This window comes from Delphinapterus leucas, chromosome 17 (genome assembly GCF_059928025.1).
Source record: "Delphinapterus leucas isolate spDelLeu-1000000601 "Yukka" chromosome 17, BTC_Dleu_Yukka2, whole genome shotgun sequence".
In the NCBI taxonomy this organism is placed as follows: domain Eukaryota; kingdom Metazoa; phylum Chordata; class Mammalia; order Artiodactyla; family Monodontidae; genus Delphinapterus; species Delphinapterus leucas.
In genome coordinates this window covers 31,607,268-31,633,058 of record NC_143145.1, presented here as the reverse complement: position 1 = coordinate 31,633,058, position 25,791 = coordinate 31,607,268, and the positions used below count along the sequence as shown (strand labels likewise).

Sequence of the window (25,791 nt, the reverse complement as noted above, 5' to 3'; positions counted from 1 at the left end):
TGTTTGCTGATGATTGTGCTTTGATTTGATTAATACATAAATACAGAGATTAATAGTATAGTGAATTTGCATGTGCCACTCAGCTTTCTCAACTTATTTTATCTGTAATCCTTCCTTTTCCCCAGTTCACATTTCTTCAAATGTGATAAAAATGTTTAAAATACACGTAATATGAATGTATTTTTACTGTTTGTTGTTTGAATTGGCATCCAACTAAGGTTTAGATGTTTCGATTAGTTAAAACTTCTCTTAATTCTCTGTAGATGTAGGTTCTCCCTCCATTTGTTTGCCTTGCTTTGCTTTTTTACCTTGTAATTTTAGCTTTTAAGAAATCATATTTTTCCTGTAGAATGTCCCATAGTCTGTATTTTGCTGATCACATCCCCACAGCCTTACTGACATGTTCTTCTGCCTTGAATTTCCTATAAATCAATATTTAGATCTATTGCATCCCACTTAATCATAGACTATTATCTTTATTTTACAGATAATTTCTCTAAGCTTGTTTCTTAAGCTTAATTTTAGCTAAAATCCTCAAAGTGGTTAATCTGTAATTCAGAGACTATACTCTTTACCACACCAAGTTCTCAACCTAGGCAGAACCTTTGAATCATCTGGTGGAGCTTTCAAAAATCTTAATACTCAGGGTCACCTCAGAGCAATTAAATCAGAAGCCCTGGGGTGGGACCTACTTATCAGTGTTCTTTTAAAGCTCCTCAGGTGATTACATTGTACAGTAGAGGTGGAATAACTACTGTACTACCCCAAGCCACCACTTTGGGTGTTGTGTTAAACATATATAATGCTAAGACAAAAGATACTTTCAGACTATATTGGTCATAATATACTTTAATTTTCAAGTGTTTGTCATGCAAGTTGCAATGTATAAAACATTTTCAAAATATTCCCCTTATTTTGGTGTTGCATCTGCACACCAAAAACATAAATTTGCTTCACTGTGGAGAAACTTTCTTTAATCATTTTATGCTTTGATTTTTAAAAGGATTTCTTATCAATAGTAGCAATCCTGACATAGTTACTTCAGGCATAGCTCCCTTACATACCAAAGGACTCCTATCACCTTATGTACTCAGAGGCACTACAAGGAAAGGGAAATCAAGAAATATACCAGGCCTTCCATACTTTTTTTTTCGTTGATCTGTGCCTGTTGAACTTATCTATCAAATGCGCTTTGAGGTTTGATGTACTTGACAAGTACCCAAGTGTCCAGTGGTATAGTCTAAAGCAGTGCCTACCACAGTAAGCCTGAAATAACTTTGAAGCTTGTTTTATTTTTAAGGTTCATGTGAATTTTGCATTTATCTTCTTAATTTATCTGATGTACCTAAAAAACTTTAAAAGTTCTTATCATGAAATTAAAATGATGCTACAGTAATACAGATCAGTTTTATCCTATCACCAGGTACCATGGCACATAACTACACCCCTCAGGCTTTATTACTCTCGACCCCAAATACCAACTTCAATAGGCACTCTACTAGAATCCTCTGAAAGTTTTAGGTTTCAGCTTGTCACATGTGTTGAGTGTACCAGTCTTGCTGGTTGATGACATGCCTCAAAAGTAGAACTTTTGAAGTTAAAATTGCTTGTTGTACCACTTCCTTTGGATTGACATTCCACTCCTTTTGGGATAAGAGCTGGCAGAAAAAGTTTTCAATTTTTTTTCATCTCTAAAGTTAATTTTATACCACTTGTAGTGCAGTATCTCTCATACTCCAGACCTACTAATTAAAACATCCAGTGGTCAAAACAACTAAGAAATTGACTTTATTAAATTAGCTTTAATTGATTTATTTAAAAGTTTACCTCCCAGGCTTATGTTTGTTGGTTAAATTTTAAAATACAAGTTTAGTAAGATTGTATCCCCAGGTTTATCCTTGTTGATTAAATTTTAAAATATGGATTTACTAAAATTACATGCCCATAGTAAATTATATAATGTATTAGTGCTTTTCATTTTTAAAAGCAATGATTGTTATTAGAAGATTACTCTGGTTTACTTCTTACTTCTTACACTTGCCAAAGTATTGATAAAAATATGTTCCATTCAGTGTTTGGTTTCTGATATGACTTGTTCATTTTTAGGTGCTTGACATTACTCACATTTTCTCAAATAATCAAAGCTTTCATTGAAGTGAAAGTGTAAGTGTAAATATATTGGCTGCTTATTAAATAAACCTGTACAAAGGTTTTGTAGTTACTCCAAGTATTTTAGAATCTGCTTTCTGGCGTAGATAATTTTGTAACTCATTTATAGGATCTTCCCATTTTGACATTAATTTTTAATGTTCTCCATTTTAGTTATATAAATTTAATATATTTAACCTAATCTTAGCAATTTAGGCTATAAAATTTATCATATTATATCCTTATTGATTTGGCTTTCCACTAGGATGTGGTAATCGTCATGTGGAATCAGTTCTGTTTTCTTAGTTGTCACTAATTAAGTAGAGTTATTGCCGTGGTTGTTTATTAGGTTTCTCAGAGAAGACTAACAGTTTGGTATTGCTGCAACTTCTAAGAAGCACCAGTATCAGGAGGCTTCAATTGTTTGATTAATGTTTTACTTCTTAAGCTGCCAAACAATGAGTATTCTGGTGTTCATTTTCTTAAACACATGGGTTGTTTTTTTGTTTCATTTTGTTTTTTAAATTAAAGCACAAGTAATGCCAAAATTAAAATTGAGTCAATATATAAAACAAAATTCCTGATCTCTTAGCCTAGCCTGAAAAATCCATACAGAATTGATTTTGTTCAAAATGAAAGTAGTCTCTATCTCTAAGTCACTAAGTAGAGGTCACATTTCTCAGATAAAAGCAATTAAAGAAGAATATACTTTTTTTTACATTGATCTAATCACATGGGATTACAAATCATAATGCCAAAGAAATTTAGTGAATATGAAAAATTCATAAATCAAAAGCATTAAAAACAATTAGAATTTATGAGTTAATACAAATTGTCTTATATTTCTATATTGAGTATTTTTTAAACCTCTTTATTGAGGTATGATTGATATACAAAAAGCTGTGCATATTTAATATAGACAACTTGATGAGTTTGGAGACAAGTGTATATTCATGCAACCATCACCACAATCTATGCCGTAAACACTCATCTCCAGAAGTTTCTTCTCACCTCTTTATAGTTATTATTTTGTAATAAGAACACTTAACATAAGATTTACCTTCTTAGCAAATTTTCAAGTATATAGTACAGTAGTATTATAGGCACTGTGCTGTAGAGTAGGTCTCTAGTTCTAGGCTATTATGTTTTTTCATATTAGCATTTAGCACCCAGGAGTCATTATGGTCTGTTTTGACTATTACTGATGTTAACTACCTCAGGAAAGTATTGAACCAATGCTTTGCTTTCCCTATTAATAATCTATCTCAGTTACTAGCCAAAAGCTATAGACTATAAAATTTCTATTAAAGCACAAAATGTCTAATTGATATTGTGAGAAGGGATGAATGAATGACAGACTATTTTATGATTTTAAAAATTAAAATATTACTTTAAATATTGAGTAGGGTAGATAATGTATTATTGCTTCTAGTAGACCACTCCCAACTTAGAGGATATCAGATATAAGGTAATTCAGTAATTTCAGCCCTGATAAAGAAAGTAAAGGGAAAAACATTAAGTTGAATATGTGAATTATGAGAACAGATTATGTTCAACCTTAAGCTGGTTATGTTTTTAAAAGTGCTTCATTTTATAGCCTGTCATTTTACATTTTTAATGCTAAATTGACATCTGCTTCAAGCCCTGGGGTGTCTAGACAAATTTAAATGACCTAGCATTATGTTTTCTGAGTATTATGAAAAAAGAAAGGGCAAGAAGGAGATTTACTGAGCTCATTTTATGTCTGCTAGGTAGGTATTGTATTTATTAAATGGAAGCATTTGGCTTCAAGAAACAGAAAATCACACTTAAAATAGCTAGCTTAGACCAGTTGATTTTTCTTTTTCAATTGAGGTATAAATAACATATAACATATTAGTTTCAGGTGTACAGCATTATGATTTGATATTTGTATATACTGTGAAATGATCACCACAGTAAGTCTAGTTAATCTTTTTTGTGATAAAGACTTTTAAGATCTATTTATTCTCTTAGCAACTTTCAAATATATAATGCAGTATTATTAATTATATTCACCATGCTATATATTATATCCTCATGACTTATTTTATAACTGGAGGTTTGTACCTTTGAACCCCCCTTCACTCATTTTGCCCTCCCCAATGCCACCCCCCAACCCCCTGGCAACCACCAATCTGTTTCCTGTATCTATGAGCTTCATTTTTTGTTGTTTTAAATTCCACATATAAATGAGGTCATATGATATTTGTCTTTCTCTGTCTGACTTATTTCACTTAGCTAATGAACTCAGGGTCCATCCATGTTGTCTCAGATGGCAAGATTTCAGTCTTTTCCTGTTTTTGTTTTTTTTTTTGCCTACGTAGTATTCCACTGTGTATCTATACCACATTTTCTTCATGCATTCATCCATTGATGGACACTTAAGTTGTTCCCATATCTTGGCTATTGTAAATAATGCTGCAGTGAACATGGCAGTGCATGTATCTTTTAAAATTCATGTTTTCATTCTTCAGATAAATACCCAGGAGTGGAATTGCTAGATCATATGGTAGTTCTATTTTTAATTTTGGGGGGAACCTCAAAAAATAAACTGTTTTCCATGGTAGCTACACCTATTTACAATCCCACCAATAGTGCATAAGGGTTTCCCTTTTCTCCTTTTTCTTGCCAATGCTTGTTATATCTTGTCTTTTTGATAATAGCCATTCTGACCGGTGTGAAGTGATATCTCATTGTAGTTTAGTTGTTTTTCAAAGTGTGGTCCCTAGACCACAACCAGCAGCAATAGTATCTCTGAATTTGTTTAGAAAGTACAGGGAATTCCCTGATGGTCCAGTGGTTGGGACTCTCTGCTCAGGGCCCAGGTTCGATCCCTGCTCAGGGAACTAAAATACCACAAGCTGCAGCGCAGCCAAAAAAAACAAACAAAAAAAAAATTAAAAAATACACATTCTCAGGCACCATTGCAGTCGGCTTATCAGAAACTGGTTTTGGAGCCCAGTATTCTGTTTTAACAAATGTTCAAGTGATTCTGGTGTGGGCTAAAATTTGAGACCCACTGGTTTAGATCTTTAAGAACCCATCCTGTCTAGGTATGGAGCCAGCCTTCTCAGAAACACATGGCTGAAAAGATACCTTAGCAAAATCAAAACTGTATTAGGAAGAAGGTGTGGAGATGTATGCTGAGTAAGACAACCAATGAAATAGGCTATCCTTTGCATGGTGCATGTGTGTATATTTTTTAAAATCTCATTTAAACCACATTTTGGTATGCATGTATTTCTAATTCTAGAAAATTCGGCTGGAAGTAATGATAGGTTTCCAGAAGAGCACCCCACTACCACCAAATTATCTAATGCTGTTGGTGTGTGCCGAGGGAGTGCAGGGATGGGGGTTGGCAACCACAGTTCACTATGTATATAATTGAACCCTGTATTGTAAAGCTGGTGTGGAGATGGGTATAGTGTGCCTACAAGGGACTGTGGGAGAGAGATCTTAAGGTAAGTGTGGTGGAGCTGGTGGGGGAGTTAGGGGGGTGACTGGTATGAGTGGCATGGCAGGGTGGATATTCATCAGGGGGTGTGCTGTGTCTTGTGCATGCACGTGCTGGAATGTGCAGGAAGGAGATGGGGGGGTGTGGGTATGGTGCGGCGTTGTGTATACTAGAAAGGTAGCTGTGTGTGTGTGAAGGGTGGCACTGTGTGCACAGCTTTGTGTGTACACACAAGTAAAGGGGGAGGAGCAGTCTTAGCTTAAAATGGAAGAAATATTCAGTATATCATATGGCATTGATATTCTAGTTAAAATTGAGGTAATCTAGGTGATTATAGTTTATAGTCATAATATAAAAATTATATAATATAAATATATTAATATTTATAATAATATAAAAATAATCTTTAAAATTCACTTATATTCAGGATACCCCTGGTTAGTGAAGTATACATAGGCATAGTAAATATAAGTACTTTTTCAAGAAACTAGATGTTAGAAAATGCAGTTTAAAAATGGACTGTGTTAATACTAAAAGGAATTTTCAGATCACACTGAATATCTGTATAGGATTTATTTGTAGTAGATTGGCTTCATTTTTACATAGTCATTCTAAAAGTTTGAGGATTGAAGGGTCCTCAAAGGATGTTTTACTGCTTAAAAAATACATGTAAGATGAAATTTTATAGGACTCTTAGATGTAAATGAGGAACAGAATTTTATGACTGTATGAGCAAATAGTAAAATGTTAATTCAAATCATTTGTGTACTTTGGGAGGGACTCTGGAAACTGTACTGATTACTTTTTTATGACTGGGTTATTTTTAGTATATTTCTTAGTGTACTGGTATTTGGAAATACATGCTCTGTATCTTTAAGCTTTTGAATCCTTTCTCTGCACATTTGGGTACAGTGCAACCAAACTTAAACATGGGAAATCCTCTCTTCCCTCCCCAGCTTTACAGTCTCCACTCAGGACTATCTTTGCAATGGATACTACTTAGTGATTAGCTCTCTGTCTTGTCAATCAAATCTTTGTCTCCAGCAAACTGTTTTGTCACTGTAGTAGGGCTCTTGTGCTAGAAATGTATTTTTGACAGAGGAAGAATGCTTTTTAAAACAGTTCTTAGGAGATTTGATGTAACTTAATTTGCCCTGGAAAGGAAATGTCTCGTCTCTGGTATGGGAAAAAGGGAAGAAGGCATCAACCAATTAATCAAAAATATACTCTGGTAAATCTTAGTCGATGATTTCAGTTTCTATATTTATTAGTCTTTGTATGGTGACATTCTGAAAAATTGTATAATTTAAAAGTTTAAGTATAGAGAATATTTATAGAATGCAAAATTGTATGATTATAAAAGCGTACCTTAATTTAAGCTATTTCTGCTAATCATAAATATCTTCAAAAAGGAAATGAATAAGGGACTGTAATTTTGGTTTGTGGAAGTGTTTTGGTTTTCCTGTTCTACATCAACAGGAAGTTATCAAACCTTTATTACTGCCTTAATTTTTAATTTAACTTTGTAGGAAAATATTTGGAATTTTTGTTTTGCTTAAAAATAAATTTAGTAGAACTATCTTAGTGAATTAACTTTAATTTTTATTGACTGGATCCCAGACTAAATATAATTTTGTGTTTTAAGACTATTATTTTAGCAATCCAAGAAAAGTCTTTCTCAAGCTATCCAAAAAGTTTCAAGCATTGTTGCCTAATACAGAATGATAATGATACTCTATGATGATAAATGATACTCTAATAAAGAAATATCTAACTCAACCTTACTAATTTTAAGAATCCTAGATATTTTTCAGTATAAGTATGTATGCATTATTTGTTAGAAAATGTATTGCCAGTTGTTTTTTCTTTGGTAATTTAAGATTATATCTTGCCTTATGAATATTAATTTTATTTTTACTGAGATTATAGATGATTTAAATGAGACTAGACATATACTTAGAACCAGGAGTGACTTTGGAAGATGCCCCCAAAGCAGCTTGCCACCCTTAAATGTTAAACATGTAAAAATATCAAAATTATTTCCATTGGTGGTGGTGTAATTTGGCTCGAGAGTACTTTTTTATGTCTTTTTATTTTTAAGTTGAATGATTTCAAGTTTTTGTTTATGAAACATCAGCACAGAGTGGTTTAGGCATCTGAAATGATTGGATTTGTTAAAATTCTGATCAGGTTATCAGATTAGCCAATTAGCATAGCTTTTTTTTTTTTTAAACCAAGAACAGTGATGCTATGCATGTATATTTTTGATTTGCAGTTTGAATTAACATTTATCATTAGTTTGCTAATACTGTAATATAGTTTAATTTGTTACAAATACAGGCAAAATGTGGATATTTTGAACTTTATAGGTCATTATAATGTACATCACACACTTATAGTCACCAATTCCTTTTTAACCTTATAGGGAGCTGTTATGTTATTTTTTCAGATATGAGAGCGTGCTTCTCACTGGTCCTCAGCTCTGCGCGTAGAGTTTATATATGTTGTTTCACTTAACCTTCACAATAACCTTGCAAAGTCAGTAGTATTACTTCCCATTTTAAAGGTGAAAATTCATATCGAGTGGTTTACTGAACTAAGTTGTCATGGAGCACAGAGACAGCTAGACCCTAGCATATTCATTACCTCGCCAGGATGTCTTTGAGAGTTTTATAAAATGGTACAATACATTATGATGTGTCTTGGTGTGTAGACAAGCGCAAGTCCCAGTTTTCTAGCTGTTTTCCTTGCTTTGGAGTAGAAATCCTAGAAGCTGTAGGGTAGGAGAAAGGCTTAAGGAAATACGAATTAAAATGATAGCAGTTCTTTTACTTGTTTTGTAGATTGAAATTTCCTCTATGATTCTGCCAGAGAGGGAGCTCTTCCACTTTAAAACTGAAAATAAAAAATAATTTTTCTAGGAGTATAACAAATATTTTAGAACAAATAAAATTTCTCATTTTTGGACTTCGTATTTTGTAACTTCTTACAGTTCTTCATAACTTTACTCAACTGATTAGTAGAATGGTATTACTTAAGTAATAAATAGTCTTATAGCTAGTATTGATATGGCCATATATCTATGTAAACTAGGACAGTTTTCTAAATGCTTAGTAACTGTGTGTTAACCAGAGATAGATTATTTGCATTTTGTAAATGAATTAAAGTCTCAAAGATAATAGGATTAATAGTTAGAATATGCTCCAAAATATATGGAATAAAGTTAAACCTTTGCCAGTTAGCTTGGGTGAGAACCATGTTGATGAAACATGCTTAACTTTATCTTTTCCTTATACGTTTTTTATTGAGGTATAGTTGATTTACAGTATATTATTTTCAGGTGTACAACATAGTGATTCAAAATTTTTGTAGATTATAATCCATTGATAATTATTATAAAATACTGACTATGTTCCCTGTGCTGTACAATATATACTTGTAGCCTATTTATTTTATACATAGTAGTTTCTGCATCTTAAACCCCTACCCCTGTATCACCTCTTTCCACTGATAACCATTAGTTTGTTCTCTATATTTGTGAGTCTGTTTCTTTTTTATTATATTCACTAATTTTTTAGATTCCACCTATAAGTGATAACATACAGTACTCGTTTGTCTCTAACTTATTTCACTAAGCATAATACCCTCTAGGTTCATCCATGTTGTTGCAAATGGCAAAATTTGGTTTTGTTTTTTATGTTTTTTTGGTTTTTGTTTTTTTATTTTTTTAAAAAAATTTTGTTTTTACTGCTACTGAGTAGTAGTCTGTTGTATATACACCACATTTTTAGGCATTCATCTGTTGATGGACACTTAGGTAACTTCCATATCTTGGCTAAATTGTAAATAATTGTAAATAATGCTGTTAGGAAAATTGGAGTGCATATATCTTTTCTAAGTGTTTTTGTTTTCTTTGGGTATATACCCAGGAATAGAATTGCAGTTCTTTTTAGTTCTCTGAGGAACCTTCATTCTGTTTTCCACAATGGCTACACCAATTTATATTCCCGCCAAAAGTGTGCCAGGGTTCCCTTTTCTCCACATCCTTGCCAGCATTTGTTAATTTGTGTTCTTTTTGACGATACCCATTTTGACAGGTGTGAGGTGATATCTCATTGTGGTTTTGACTTGCATTTCCCTGATGATTAGCAATGTTGAGCATCTTCTCATGTGCCTGTTGGCCATCTCTAGGTCTTCTGTGGAAAAATGTCTATTCTGGACTTCTGTCCATATTTTAATTGGGTTTTTTGATACTGAGCTATATGAGCTGTTCATGTATTTTGGGTATTAACCACTTATCAGTCATATTATTTGCAAGTGTTTTCTCCCATTCAGTAGGCTGTCTTCGTTTTGTCAGTGGTTTCCTCTGCTGTGCCAAAGCTTTAAATTTAGTTAGGTCCTGTGTGTTTATTTTTGCTTTTGTTTCCTTTGCCTGAGGAGATGGATCCAAAAAAATAATTCTAAGATTCATGTCAAATAGTGTTCTGCCTAGTAGTTTTCTTCTAGTAATTTTATGGTTTCTGGTCTTACATTTAGTTCTTTAATCCATTTTGAGTTTATTTTTGTATATGGCGTGAGAAAATGTTCTAATTTCATTTTTTACATGCAGATATCTAGTTTTCCCAGTACCATTTATTGAAGAGACTGTCTATTCCCCATTGTACATTCTTGCCTTCTTTGTCATAGATAAATTGACCATATGTGGGTTAATATTTGGGTTCTCTGTTCTGTTCCATTGATCTATGTGTCTGTTTTTGTGCCACTACCATACTGTATTGATTACTGTAGCTTTTTAGTATAATCTGAAGTCAGGGAGTGTGACACCGCCAACTTTGTTCTTCTTTCTCAAGATTGTTTTGGCTATTTGGGGTCTTTGGTGTTTCCATACAAATTTTTTAAATATTCTTGTTCTCTGAAAAATGCCATTGGAATTTTGATAGGAATTGCATTGAATCTGTAGATTGCCTTGGGTAGTATAGTCATTTTAACAATATTAATTCTTTCAATCCATGAACACAGTGTACCTTTCCATCTGTTTGTGTCATCTTCAATTTCTTTCATCAGTGCACTACAGTTTTTCAAGTATAGGACCATTACCTCCTTAGGTAAGGTTATTCCTAAGTATTTTATTATTTTTGATGTGATGGTAAATGAGATTGTTTCCTTAATTTCTCTTTCTGTTAGCTTGTTGTTGGTGTATAGAAATGAAATAGATCGCTGTATATTAATTTAGTATCCTGCAGCTTTACCAAATTCATTGATGATCTATAGTAGTCTTTTGGTGGCATCTTAAGGATTTTCTGTGTATAGTATCATACCATCTGCAAATAGTGACAGTTTTACTTCTTCCTTTCCAATTTGTATCTCTTTGTTTTTCCCCTTGTTTAATTGCTATAGTTAAGATTTCCAGTACTGTGTTCAATAAAAGTGGCAAGATTGGGCATCCTTGTCTTATTCCTTATCTTAGAGGAAGTGCTTTCAGCTTTTCACCATTGAGTATAATATTAGCTGTGAGCTTCTCGTACATGGCCTTTATTATGTTGAGGTATGTTCCCTCTATACCCACTGTCTGGAATGTTTTTATCATAAATGGATGTTGAATTTTGTCAAAAGCTTTTTCTGCATCTATCAGAATGGTCATATGGTTTTTATTCTTCAGTTTGTTAATGTGGTGTATCACACTGATTGATTTGCAGATACTGAGCCATCCTTTCATCCCTGGGATAATCCCACTTACTCATGGTGTATGATCCTTTTAATGTTTTGTTGGGTTCGGTTTTCTAATATTTTGTTGAGGATTTTTGTACCTATGTTTATCATTGATATTGGCCTGTAATTTTTTTTGTGTGTGATATCTTTGGTTTCAGTATCTGGGTAATGCTGGCCTCATAGAATGAATTCAGAAGTGTTCTTTTCTCTGCAGTGTTTTGGAATACTTTGAGAAGAATAGGTGTTAACTCTTTGCTAAATGTTTGGTACAATTCACCTATTAAGCCGTCTGGTCCTAGACTTTTGTTTGACGGGAACTTTTGTTACTAACTCAGTTTCATTACTGGTATTTGGTCTGTTCACATTTTCTCTTTCTTCCCGGTTTATGCTTGGGAGATTGTACATTTGTAGGAATTTGTCCATTTCTTCTAGGTTGTCCATTTTATTGTCATATAGCTGTCCACAGTAATCTGCTATGATTTCTCTTCCTTTTTCATTTCTGATTTTATTGAATTGGGCCTTCTCTCTTTTTTTCTTGATGAGTCAGGCTAAAGGTTCATCAGTTTTGTTTATCTTTTCAAAGAACCATCTCTTAGTTTCACTAATCTTTTCTATTTTTTTTTTTTTAGTCTCCATTTCATTTATTTCTGCTTCTATCTTTATGATTTCTTTCCTTCTACTAACTTTGTGTTTTGTTTATTCTTTTTCTAGTTCTTTTAGGTGTAAGGTTAGGTTGATTATTGGAGATTTTTCTTGTTTCCTGAGGTAAGCTTGTATCGCTATTTACTTCCCTCTTTTAACTGCTTTTGCATCCTTTTGATTTTGGATCATTGTGATTCATACTCATCTGTCTCCAGGTATTTTTTGATTTCTTCAGTGATCCATTGTTTGTTTAGTAGGATATTGTTTAGCCTCCATATATTTGTATTTTTTTGCAGCTTTTTTTCTTGTAGTCGATTTCTAGTCTCATATCACTCTGGTCAGATTAGATGCGTGATAGGATTTCAATTTTCTTAAATTTACTAAGGCTTGTTTTGTGGCCTAGCATGTGATGTATCTTGGAAAATGTTTCATTTGCACTTGAAAAGAATGTATACTCTGCTGCTTTTGGATGCAGTATTCCATATATATCTATTAACTTCATCTGGTCTAATGTGTCATTTAAGGCCGGTGTTTCCTTATTGATATTCTGTCGGGATGATGTAAGTGGGGTGTTAATGGCCTCTGCTATTATTGTGTTACTGTCAGTTTCTTTCTTTATTTCTGTTAATATTTTCTGTGTTAGGTGGTCCTATGTTGGGTGCATATATATTTACAGTTGCTATATCTTCTTCCTGGATTGATCCCTTTATCATTATGTAAGGCCCTTCTTTGTGTCTTATAACAGCCTTGTTTTAAAGTATTTTCTCTGATAGAAGTAGTGCTACCCTGACTTTCTTTTGATTTCCTTTTGCATGGCATATGTTTTTCTATCTCCTCATTTTCAGTCTGTGTGTGTCTGACTTCTTAAGACAGCATATATACAGGTCTTGTTTTTGTATGCATTCAACCACTCCATGACTTTCGAATGGAGCATTTAGTCCATTTACATTTAAAGTAATTATTGATCTGTATGTACTTATTGCCATTTTGTTAATTGTTTTTGCAGTTCTTTTTTGTTCCTTTCTTTTGTTCTCGTCCCTTGTGATTTGATAACTATCTTTAGTGTTACATGCAGATGCCCTTCTCATTTTTGTGTGTGTATCTGTTACAGATTTTTGGTTTGTGGTTGTATAAAAACCTACCATGAGGTTTTTATACACACACACACACACACACACACACACACACACACACACACACAGCGAGCAAGCAATCTATATATGTATGTGATTATTTTAAATTGCTGTTCTCTTAATTTCAAATGCATTTCAACAACCCTGCATTTTTACTCTTCTCTCTTCACGTTTACTGTTTTTGACATTAACACTTTTTTCTTTTGAGTATCCCTTAAGTGTTTATCATGGATGTAGATGGTTTTACTACTTTCGTCTTTTAACCTTCCTACTAGCTTTTATGCAGTTGATTTACTACCTATTTGCCTTTACCAATGAGCTTTTTTGTTTAGTAATTTTCATGTTTCCAGTTGTGGCCTTTTCTTTTTCACTTAGAGAAGCCCGTTTAACATTTCTTGTAAAGCTGATTTGGTGAACACTTTTACGTTTTGTCTGTAAAACTTCTAATGTCTCCATCAAATCTGATTGAGAGCCTTGCCAGGTAAAGTATTCTCAGTTGTAGGTTTTTCCCTTTCATCATTTAAAATATATTGTGCTACTTCCTTCTATCCTGCAGTGTTTCTACTAAAAATTCAGCTCATAGTCTTATGGGAGTTCCTTGTATATAAGTTGTTGCTTTTACCTTGCTGCCTTTAATATTCTCTTTATTTAAAATTTTTGCCATTTTAATTACAGTATGTCTTGCTGTGGTCCTCTTTGGGTTGATCATGTTTGGAACTCTGTGTGTCCTAGACCTGGATGTCTGTTTCCTTTCCTAGGTTAGGGAAGTCTTCAGTGATTATGTCTTCAGGTATTTTCTCTGCCCCTTTCTCTCTTCTTCTGTGACTCCTAGAATGCGAACGTTAGCACACTTGATGTTGTCCTAGAGGTCACTTAGTGTCCTCATTTCTTTTTATCCTTTCTCTTTTTTTCTGTTCCACTTCTGTGATTTCCACTACTCTGTCTTCCAGCTCGTTTATCCATTCCTCTGTATCATTTAGTCGAATGTCGATTCCTTCTAGTGTATTTTTCATTTTACTTTCTGGATTCTTCACCTCTGTTTGGTTGTTCTTTTATATTTTCTAACTCTTTGTTAAACACTTAAGATTTCTCACTCTGTTAATCTGTTTTTCTCCTGAGTTCTTTGATCATATCATGATCATTCCCTTGGTCCAAGGTCTAGTGCCTGTGTACTGGTTGGTGGGCCCTCTGGTAGGCTGGGCAATGTACAGGGGAGGCTGTGGGCTCAGGGGTTCTTAAGGCAGCCTGTCTGCTGTTGGGTGGCGCTGTGTCCCTGCTCAGTTAGTTGCTTGGCCTGAGGCACCTGGTACTGGTGCCTGTAGGTTGGTGGGCAGGGCTGGGTTCAGGTGCTAATAAGGTAATGGGAAGATTCCAAATGGTACTTGCCAGCATCAATGTCCCCATGGTAGAACAAGCTCCCAAAGATGGCTTCTGCCAGTGTATGTGTCCCCAGGGTAAGCTCCTTTTGCCTCCTGCCTCTCCAGGAGACTCTCCAAGATCAACAGGCAGGTCTAACTCAGGCTCCTTTCAAATTACTGCTTCTGTCCCCAGTCCCAGAGTGTGTACGCCCTCTTAAGAGTGAAGTCTCTATTTCCTACAACCCTCTGGGTCTTCCAAAAGGAAGCCCCACTTGCCTTCAAAGTCAAACATTCTGGGGGCTTGTCTTTCCAGCACAGGACCCCTGAGTTTGGGAGCCTGACGTGGGGCTCAGACTCCTTGGGGAGAACTTCTGCAATAATTATTCTTCTGTTTCTGGTTCACCTACCAGAGGTATGGTCTTGACTGTACCATGACTCCACCCCTGCTGCCCATCTTCATTATATCTATAGCTGTAAAAGATCTTTTCTGATAGGTTCTGGTCTGTTTCACTGATAGTTGTTTTGTAAATAGTTGTAATTTTGGTGTGCTCATGTACTCAGGGTCTTTCTGCTCAGCCATCTTGCTATGTTTTCTTTATTTTTAAAGGCTGTTTTAGAGTTTATTCTGATAAATAACCTAAACTTTAATCTCTAATCATTTACTTGAAACTGTTTATATATTTGATATAACTATATCCTGCCTTTTTAGTGTCTGTCAATAAATTGTAATTCATGTGAAGGTTATAAGCTCATTTTATAAGGGTATAAGTTTAATCAGATTAAAGTCACAAAATATTAAATAACATCATTTTTTTCTATCAGTACTTCACTGAATTTTCTCATCTTTTCCTTTTTTTGTTCTTTTTAGGCCCTAATATATGACAAGATGAATTTTTTTTTGTATTTTAGGTCTTTATATTTGAAAACACATGACATGATGAATTACTTACATCTGTATAGAAATTAGCTCACAGGTAGAATTTTAAGAAGAACAAATTTAAATGTAAAACTCTTTCCAGGGACCTCAGCTAATGATTATAATACTGATTAAAATATTAATAATTACTTATACTAACACTATACACTTACCATGAGTTTTTTACTTAATCCTCAACCTGTGAAATATTGCTGCTTTCACCTTCATTTTACAAAACAGAGGCATATAACAGCCATACTCTGACCAATAAAGGTCAGAGCTGTGGTTTGAATCCAGGCATTCTATTCTGGCTGTAAGCTGTGCCCTTAAATTCTTTGCTATACGTGCTCTCATAATCTTCAGACTATAACTAGGAGAAGGAGATTAACATTTATTTTGTACATTTGCTGTATCATTTTCTACTTTATATGTATCTTACACATACTATTATTTATTCCTCATAAAGTGCCTAAGATATGATTATTATTTCCATTTGAAAGACCAGAAATTGAGAGATTAAGTACGGTTGCTCAAGTTCACAAAACTAATATAATCAGACTTCCTTATCCACCAGTTCTGCATTCGATGGTTCTGCGTTTGCAGATTCAACCAACCACAGATTAACAATATTTGGAAAAACAATCCCAGGAAGTTCCAAAAAGCAAAACTTGAAGTTGCCACAATGCTGACAACTATTTACATAGCATTTACATTGTATTAGGTATTATAAGTAATATATAGATGATTTAAGGAAAGGATATGCATAGATTATATGCAAATACTGTGCTGTTTTCTATAAGGGACCTGAGCATCCATGGGTTTTGGTTTCTGTGAAGGTTTCTGGAAGCAATCCCTCAGGCATATGTAGGAACGACTATTAAACAGAATCTACAGCTAAACCTACTATACTATGTTGCCTACCTATAGTACATATTCATGGGAAGTTTTTTAACTAGTGTTTATGCCTTATTGTATAAAACATCTTACTAATTATGTCACAACATAATTGAAAAGAGGACATATACACATATATTCAGTGTATAATATTTTTTCTTTATTTATTTGACTTAGTAGTTGAAAAGCATATTTATTACATATGTAAGTTGTGAGACATAATGATAAAATGAGTATTTGTGATCACACTCACTCATTCACTACCCAACTTAAGAACTAGAACGTTACCAGTGAAAGTGCATCACCCTATGTGTTCTTTCTCTGTCTCGTCTCATGTCAACTCCAAATTGGTAACTACCTCCCTGAATTTTGTGTTTGCCTGGTTTTTTTCCCTGTTTTTCTTTAATTAATAGATTTTATTTTTTAGAGATTTTAGATTTTAGTTTTACAGAAAAATTGAATGGGAAGTACAGAGAGCTCCCATATACCCCTTTCTCTCCAAACACAGTACCCCTGTTATTTACATCTTGTATTAATGTGGTACATGTTATAATTTATGAGCTAATACATATTATTATCACCCAAAGTCTGTAGTTTACATTAGGGTTCATTCTTTGTGTTACACATTCTATGGAATGACATGTATCTGCCATTACAGGATGACACAGTGTAGTCTCACTGCCTTCAAAACGCCCTGTGCTCCATCTGTTCATCCCTCCTTCCCTCCACCTGAGAACCACTGATGTTTTTAATCTTTCTATAGTTTTGCCTTTTCCAGAGTATCATCTAGTTGGAATCGTATCATATGTAGCTTTTTCATATTGGCTTCTTTCAGTTAGTAAAATGCATTTAAGGTTCCTCCCTGTCTTTTCATGGCATTATAGCTCATTTCTTTTTAGTGCTGACATTTAATATTCCATTTTCTCAGTGTACCACAGTTTATCTATTCACCTATAGAAGGACATTTTGGTTACTTCCAAGTTTTGACACTTATACTAAATAAAAGGTTGTTATAAACATTCATGTGCAGATTTTATGTGGACCTAAGTTTTCAGCTCATTTAGGTAAATTCCAAGGAGTGTGACTGCTGGATTGTATAATAAGAGTATGTTTAGTTTTGTAACAGAAACTGCCAAACTGTTTTCCAAAGTGACTGTACCATTTTGTGCTCTACCAGCAATGAATGAGAGTTCCTGCTGCTCTGCATCCTCACCAGCATTTAATATTGTCAATGCTTTCATTCTAAATAGGTGCATAGTGGTATCCCATTGTTATTTTAATTTGCATTTTTCTGATGACATATGACATAGAGCATCTTTTCATATTCTTACATGTCCAGATCTTTAGTTCATGTTTTGTTTGTTCTCTTGTTGTTTTTTAAGAGTTCTTTGTATATTTTGGATAACATATTTATCAGCAATGTATTTTGCAAAGATTTTCTCCCAGTCTGTGGATTATTTTTTTATTCTCTTGACAGTGTCTGTTACAGAGCAGACGTTTTAATTATAATGAAATCCAACTTACTAGTTTTTTTTATGGATCATGCTTTTGGTGTTCTGTCTAAAAATGCATCTTCAAACCCATGTTCACCTAGATTTTTTTCTGTATTCTAGTTGTTTTATACTTTTGCATTTTACATTTAGGTTGATGATCCATTTTGAGTTAATTTTTGTGAAAAGTATAAGGACTTTGTCTAGATTAACTTTTTTGTGTGTGGTTGTCCAGTTGTTCCACCACTGTTTGGTAGAAGACCATCCTATTCTTCATTGCATCATCTTTGCTTCTTTGTCAAAAATCAATTGACTGTACTTGTGTGAGTCTATGTGTAGGTGCTCTCTTCCATTCCACTGATCTGTTTGTTCTTTTGCCAGTATCACAATCTTGATTACTGTATAGTAAGTCTTGAAGTTGAATAGTGTCAGTCATTCAGTTTTGTTCTTTTCCTTCATTACTGTGTTGGCATTGGGATCTTTCTACATAAACTTTAAATAATCAGTTTGCCTATATCCACAAAGTAACTTGGTGGGATTTTTATTGGAATCATGTTGAGTCTATAGACCAAGTTGGGAAAAACTGATATCTTGACAGTATTGTCTTCCTTTCCATATATATGAACATGGAATATCTCTTCATTTATTTAAATCTTCTTTGATTTCTTTCTTCAAAATTTTGTACTTCATGTATTTCTTTTTTTTCTGTACTAATATAAATAGTATGGTTTTACATTTCAGATTCCAATTACTCATTGCTGATATATAGAAAAGCAGTTGACTTTTGAATATAACCTTACATCCTGCAAGCCTACTATGATTGCTTATTAATTCCAGTAGTTTTTGGATGATTCTTTAGAATTTTCTTTATAAACAATTATGTCATCTGCTAAGAGTTTTATTCCATCCTTTCCAATCTGTATACCTTTTATTTCCTTTTCTTGTTTTACCGCATTAGCTAGGTCTTCCAGTACAATGTTGAATAGGAGTGGGAAAGTATTTCATTTTTCACCATTATGTATGATGTTAGTTGTAGGATTTTTTCGTTAGATGTTCTTTATCGAGTTGCAGGAGTTACCCTCTATTTCTAGGTTGCCAGGAGTTTTTATAATGAATGTTAGATTTTGACTAATGCTTTTTCTGCATCTATTTATGTGTAATGGATTATATCAGTTGATTTTCAAATGTTGAAATACCTTGCATATCCCTTGCATACCTGGAATTAAATCCCTCTTGGTCACTGTATAGATATCTTTTTTATACATTGTTGGATTCAATTTGGTAATATTTTGTTGAGGTTTTTTTGCATGTATGTTCATGAGAGATATTGGTCTGTAGTTTGTCTTTCTTACAATGTCTTTGTTTATTTTTTATTAGGGTAGTGCTGGCCTCATAGAATGAATTGGGAAGTACTTTCTCTGCTTCTGTTTTTCTGGAAGAGATTGTAGAGATTTAGTATAATTTCTTCCTTAAATGTTTAATTGAATTCACTAGTGAATCTATCTGGATTCACTGAAGATGCTCCAGAGCTAGAGATCATACCACTTTGGGTTTCTTTGTAAGTACAAAATCAGCTGCCGTGGTGTATGCATTTTTGCTTTGCAAAAGTCAATATAATTATATTGGCCAGAATGAAAATCTGTTCAGTTTTTCCTTTTTTCTATGATCATGTCTGTCATAGTGCTCAGCAATTTTGCATAGCTTTTCATAGAGTTACCTTGATGTTTACTGGTAGCGAATTCATTTTAGTTGGCTAGAACTGGGCCCGGTACTTTCTGTTTTGCAAGGCTATTAATTACTAATTCAATTTATTTAGTAGATGTAGGGCTGTTCAGATGATTTGTTTCTTCTGTGTGAGTTTAGTGGTTTGTGTCTTTCAAGGAATTGGTCCATTTCATCTAGGTTTTCAAATTCGTAGGTATAGAGTTGTTTATAATATTCCTTTATTTTCCTTTATTATCAATAATGATGGCCTGTCTTCATTTATGATATAATTTATTTGTGTGCTCTTTTTCTTATTTTAGTTAGCCTGGCTAGAGGTTTATCAATTTTATTGATCTTTCCAAAGAACTGGTTTTTGGTTTTGTTGAGTTTTCTCTATTGATTTTCTGTTTTCTGTTTCACTGATTTCTACTCTGATTTTTTTCTATTATTTCTTTTCTTCGACTTCAGACTTAATTAACTCTTCTTTTTCTAGTTTCCTAAAATGGAAGCTGAGATTATTGATTTTAGATCTTTCTCTTTTCTTACATATGCATTCAGTGCTATAAATTTTCCTCTTAATTCCTGCTTTCACTGTATCCCAAAATTTTGGTAAGTTATATTTTTATTTAGTTCAGAATATTTTAAATTTCTCCCAAGACTTTAATGATTATGTGTTAATTAGCAGTGTGTTGTTCTAAAGTAATTTGGGATTTTCGCACTATTTCTCTGTTACTGATTTCTAGTTTAATTTCACTGTGGTCTGAGAGCATACTTTATGATTTATATTTGTTAAGGTATATTTAATGTTCCAGAATGTGTTCTGAGTGAATGTTCCATGTGAGCTTGAGAAGAATATGTATTCAGCTGTTGTTGGATGGAGTATTCTATACATGTCAATTAGATTCAACTAATTGAGAATACTGTTCAGTTCAGCTATGTCCTTACTGATTTTCTGTCAGATTTGCAAATTACTGATAGAGGAGTTTTGAAGTCTCCAACTATAATAGTGAATTAATATATCTCAAGATTATGTAATGAGTGTTATTTTCCCCTGATATGCTGTGGGGAAAACAAGATTATTCCCTTTTTGTGAGAGTCACTTCTTACGTTTATTGTTCCATGAGGCTAGTATAATATACACATATTGTAATTGAATGGTTTTGAGTAGTTAACAGGTTTTTTTTTTGACTAAAAGAACAGTGAGTATATCTGCCTTCTTACGAAATTCTATGTGAGTCATCTGCAGATATACTTAACAGGATGTAATTTTAAATATAAAAGATTTCTTCAAATCAAAACTTCAGTAATGTGTTCTGTTTTTTATTCATTCTGGATTTAATCCTTTTTTCCCTCTTAATTCTACTTTGTAGTTACCTAATTTATGATTCTCTATTTGCTCCTTTTATATTTTATTTAAGTCACGGAAGTGTATTTTGAAAACAGTAGTTTTAATTTAAGGCAAAAAGGAGTAAAGTTTTAACATAATCCAGGTCTTATTTTGTGATAAGACTTTGTCATACATTATGAAATATAGAACAGAATGTTACGTAAGTTCAGGATGCTGTTGTATGCCCTTTTTGGTTAGCTACAACAGCTCAACTTTAATTTCCTCCTTTTTAAAAATATTTTTGGATTCCAAAGTAAATATAAATGGCATTGTTAAGTAACATTTTTCTTTCTACTCCATCTTCCTTTACTAAGGAATAAAAGTAAGGCATAAGTGAGAAATAAAAATTGCACATTCACAGATATCTTTTTTAGTCTGCAGGGCAGTTGGGGGAAAGGAGGTTTTTGGCTTGTTTATGGTGTAATCTCAGGAGGAAATACTGGAGTATCCTGGAAGGAGGACTGTCAGACCAGTGTCAGACTGAAGCTCTTTTCTTTCTAGGACAGCATGTTCTTATTCATGGGATTTGCAGCAACTATACATTTCCTCTATTTTCAGCTTCTGTTCTGGTTGTTGTTGTTATTAGTCTCTTTGTAATAGAGATGGATAGATTTAATTCTGCCTTCACATTTGTAATTTGTTGAAAATAAATGCTCTCACTTTGTGAGAGTCCTTTGTCAACAACTGAAGAGACTAGAGAGTAGCACTTAATTCTGCAGAGGGTAGTTCATAGTACTTAGTTTCTGCAGATGGGATTTAGCAGTATAGGCAAACTACTTTGCTCCTCAGGAAATGACTTTTTAGCCAGACAGTGAATACAGTTTTAGCTAGAAGGTCTTGATTTCCTCAACTGTGTACCTTTAATAATTGGGAGTGTGATACAGGACATTTTGTAGCAATCTGTCCATTTTCCACTTAGGTTTAATCTTTTGGGTAAAGTAATACATTCTGTACCTGGAGTATGATTTACCAAGGGGTTAAAAATTAATTTGAGACTAATTCTAGATCCACCATATATACTAGGAATCTATATCTCTTTATTCATTTATTTTGAGAGGAGGAAGTATATTTCTCTAGTTGAGGCAGGAGATAGATGGGCCCCAGGCTGAGCAGCTGGAGTTTATCCCCTGTGGACAGATTCTCCAAGATGAATACAATAGCAGGAGGAAGGAGAAGCTAAGACCTGCCCAGATGAAAGATAAAGGGACCACATATTTCTCGTTCTCAGAGTCAAGGAGACCTTTCCTACTACACATGCACAGAAAGGTTCCACAGAGGTCAAAAAGGGAGGAGGCGTCACCCCATAGTAAGTGATGTCAGCCTACCCATAGGCCTCTTCTCTAGAATTCCATCTTGGCTAAGAGATGCACATGCACACGTGGGAGGACCCTGAGATAAACCAATTACAGACCCAGAACCAAGCAAAGCAAGATAATTGGCCAAAGGGAACCCAGAAGAAATGTCCCATACAAGTGAGGTAAACTACTACGAGCACACAACTCTTGACTCTCTGAGTCTGCCCATGTGAGTTTATTCATACGTACCCTTTTTCCTCCTAATAAATGCTTTACTTTTTTCACTACTTTTCATCTCTGGGAATTCATTTCTACAAAGCTGACGAGCCAGGGACCTTGTCGCTGGCCACTGTCCCTGGTGGGTCTAGTGGCTAGGATTCAGCGCTCTCACTGCCGAGGCCTGACTTAAGTCTCTGGCCGGGGAAGCGAAATCCTGCTTGAAGCTGCTGCAGGCTGAGGCCACCCCAAGATCATAGTCATTTGATTTCAAATCCTTTTTCTTTCTTAGTTCACCTACTCTTTTGACAATATTGTATATTATCATTCATCACAGCATGAGTAAATATTTAAAGGTAAGGAAGTGGTGAGTTTATAAGTTCCAGAAAGGAATACAGTTCAAAAAAAAAAAAAAAATGAATGAGGAAAGTAGATTTGTGACATTAAAGAAACTATGACTACCAGATGTTATAAGCTTATACTTATGATGCCAGTTTATGGTTCCCTAACTGATGATTCCTACTCTAAGTGATGTTGATACTGATCCGTTTTGTGAGCAAATTCAATTTTACTTTCATCCAGGAACTGTGTTTTATATGGTAAAAGGAAGAGCTTTCAGTGTAAGATCAGTGTTGAGTAGAGGAATAGAAAGAATGCAGAGGAATAGTTAAGTCATATAATTTGAAAATTCTTGTCTAGGAAACTCTCAATTAGACTGAATGCCATAGGAAGAAGGAAGAAAGGTATAACTGGTCATTAAATATTTTGTGGAGATTTCTTTTGCTGGTCTTAGAAAAGCAAGCTGTGATTTTTATTTTTTTACTTTTAGTACCTAATTTTTCTTTCATCTTTATTGAAAATTCTGTTCTTAATTGAAAAACCTTTAATATTTTTAAATTAAACTTTCAAAATAGACAAAATATATAAAATAGTTGAGCTCTTAAAACTGAAATATTTTAATATCAAAAATAAAAACCAAAAATAAATATGGACACTCTTCAACATTATCCTTTAGTCCTTAGGGTAATTGATGGAAAATTAAGTAAAAGTAGTGTTAACCACTATTTAGTCTGTGGTGGGCACTATACTCAATCCTTTATGTGCATTTTATTTCTTCATTTTATTTACACAAAAACCCTATTTAGTACGTACTATTATTATTTCCACTGTTTTATGGAGAAATAGATAAGGAAGGGGGAAAACCTAGGTCCATCTGATTCCCCAGAGCTTGAAATCATAACTACTTTGGGTTTCTTTGTAAGTAGAGAGTCAGCTATCATATTGCAAGCATTCTTGCTTTTCAAAAGTCAATCTAATAATAATGGCCAGAATGGAAAGTCTGTTCAGTTTCTTTTCCTTTTTTCTATTCTCATGTCTTTCATTGCTTTCAACAACTTTACCGCTCTTCATAGAAGTAGCTAATTCGTTTTAGTTGACTGGAACAAGAACCTTTTAAAACCTAGGTTAGTTTAAAAATCTAAACCTTTTATGGGTCAGTTGGTTTAACTGCATTTTGTGGCCAGAACCTCTACACATAATTGATTGATCACAAGAGGAATTTGTCATAGGTCAGGAGAATTCAGCACACATTTATAGCACCACCAGAGTTCACTATATTATGCTTACTGTTTTGGGAATTATGTCATGATCTGAAAAAGCTGTAGCTGTTGTGTCAGTCTGAGGAAACTTGTCTGTTTTCGTGGGCTTTTTATAATATTTATCTGTCAGACGTGGCTTTCAAATTCAGCACCGTGCAAGAGACTGGTCTAGACAATTACAGAAGATATAGAATTTCCCTTAGAAATTTAGAATGTAGGAAAGTCATTACATTTTAGTCACAAATAACTGCTACAGTACCAACTACAAAGAATTACTGTAGAGGAAAGGCAAAAACTTTTCAGTTCAGGATCATTTAGAAAGACTAAGTGGACATGCCTGAGAATGCTATTAGATATGCTTTTAAAAATCTAATTTTCTATTTCTGGAGCTTATTTTTCTTACTGTCTTAGGCTTTAAAATGTACTTCATATCTTTTTCTTGCTCCCCCACTTCTGTGTTCTGATACAGATCATATAGCACGGGTATGTTTGTTACCTTTGCCTAGAAGAAATTTTTCCAGCATTGCCATTAGGATGTAACGTTTGAGTTAAAACTGATTTGAAGGGGAGAGTTGAAACTACCATTTTCTTTGTAAACTGCAAGACAGTTAGATTTTAGATGTTATCTTTGATATTAGCAAAGCATGTTATGTTTTATATAGTGTTTCTTTTATAAAGGACTGTAATTCTATTTATTCAGTCAAATTCTGTCTATATGAACCTTAAGTTGTGTACTAGTAGTTATAAATAAACCTTAAGTTGTGTACTAGTAGTTAGTTGGATGTAGTAGTTAATAAGTTAAATTCATTCATGTGTATTTCACCGTAGTTTAATATATAAATCTCTTGGATTTTCAGCATGGAGTGGGGAAAGAAATCCTGATTACAGTTCTCTTTCCCATTTAAATTTCTCCAATTTTTGTTTTGTTTTGGCTGTTTTTCTCAACTGTCAGTGGAATTATTGTCTTCCTGTCTCCATATTCAGGTAGTGTCAGTGGCTGAGTATCACCGCAGGATCGATGCTCTAAATACTGAAGAACTGCGCACACTCTGCAGACGTCTCCAGGTGCCCCCTTCAGTAGTTTAAACCCCTCCAGAGATTGAATATTCCTTGTTTTCAGTGTCTTTTGTCAGGGCAAATCTCTTTTTTGAAGGATTCGTTTTGACTGCAGCACTAAAACACCCCATCAGAAAATTCCTCTTGTATTAAAGAGTACAGTATTGCCTTGAAGAACTGTAGGACTGTCTTTTCTGGCATCTTTTCATTTGAAAAATGTTCAGAGGAATTTTCTGTTATTTTAGAACTGTTCTCAGTACTGTATTTCTTAGATTGATGAGGAGTTTTCATTTTACATTGGAAGAATGTCTTGGGTTCGAGGTAGAATCTTTACTAAATAGAATCCGGAAGATGTACTATGGGAAAATGTTTAAAAATTTAACGGATAGCAAGGTTCTCTTCTTTAAGGCTATTTCAGTTGTATCAACCCTACATCAAATACATCATAATGAGATGAATTGTTTTTCTCCTTAGGTTTTCCTGGTTGGTATTAGAAATACTTTGGAATAGTATAGATTAGGCACTTCAGCTAGATAAATTGTTTAAAATTCTGTGAAGTAATCTTTGTGATTTTTCAGGAATAAGAACTATATATTTGACCTCATTTTTCAGCTTTGTGTATTATTGTGTGTTTTCCTCTTCTTAATGAGATATGCTTTCATGGCTTTGCTAGAACTCCTGAATTTTTTTCTTTTCTTTTAATGCTTCTCATGCTGCCTTGGATATTTTTTAACCTTTCACATCATCAAAATAAGGGTAAAACATGATGA

General features: G+C 33.8%; 1 protein-coding gene across 8 annotated transcripts in view; it reads left to right on the top strand.

Annotated features, from left to right (window-relative positions):
* OXR1 (oxidation resistance 1) overlaps window positions 1–25,791 on the top strand; it is a 104,425-nt gene that overhangs the window by 61,452 nt on the left and 17,182 nt on the right. For 6 of the 8 annotated variants that reach the window (XM_089898825.1, XM_089898824.1, XM_089898829.1 and 3 more), the window contains one exon: window positions 24,950–25,030. The exons of 1 other annotated variant lie outside the window; for it this stretch is intronic. In XM_089898825.1, the coding sequence (XP_089754951.1) occupies window positions 24,950–25,030 (81 nt within the window). Of the gene's footprint in view, window positions 1–5,675; window positions 6,855–24,949; window positions 25,031–25,791 lie in introns of those variants that run through there. One more of the 8 variants, XM_022584593.3, reaches the window with a different exon arrangement.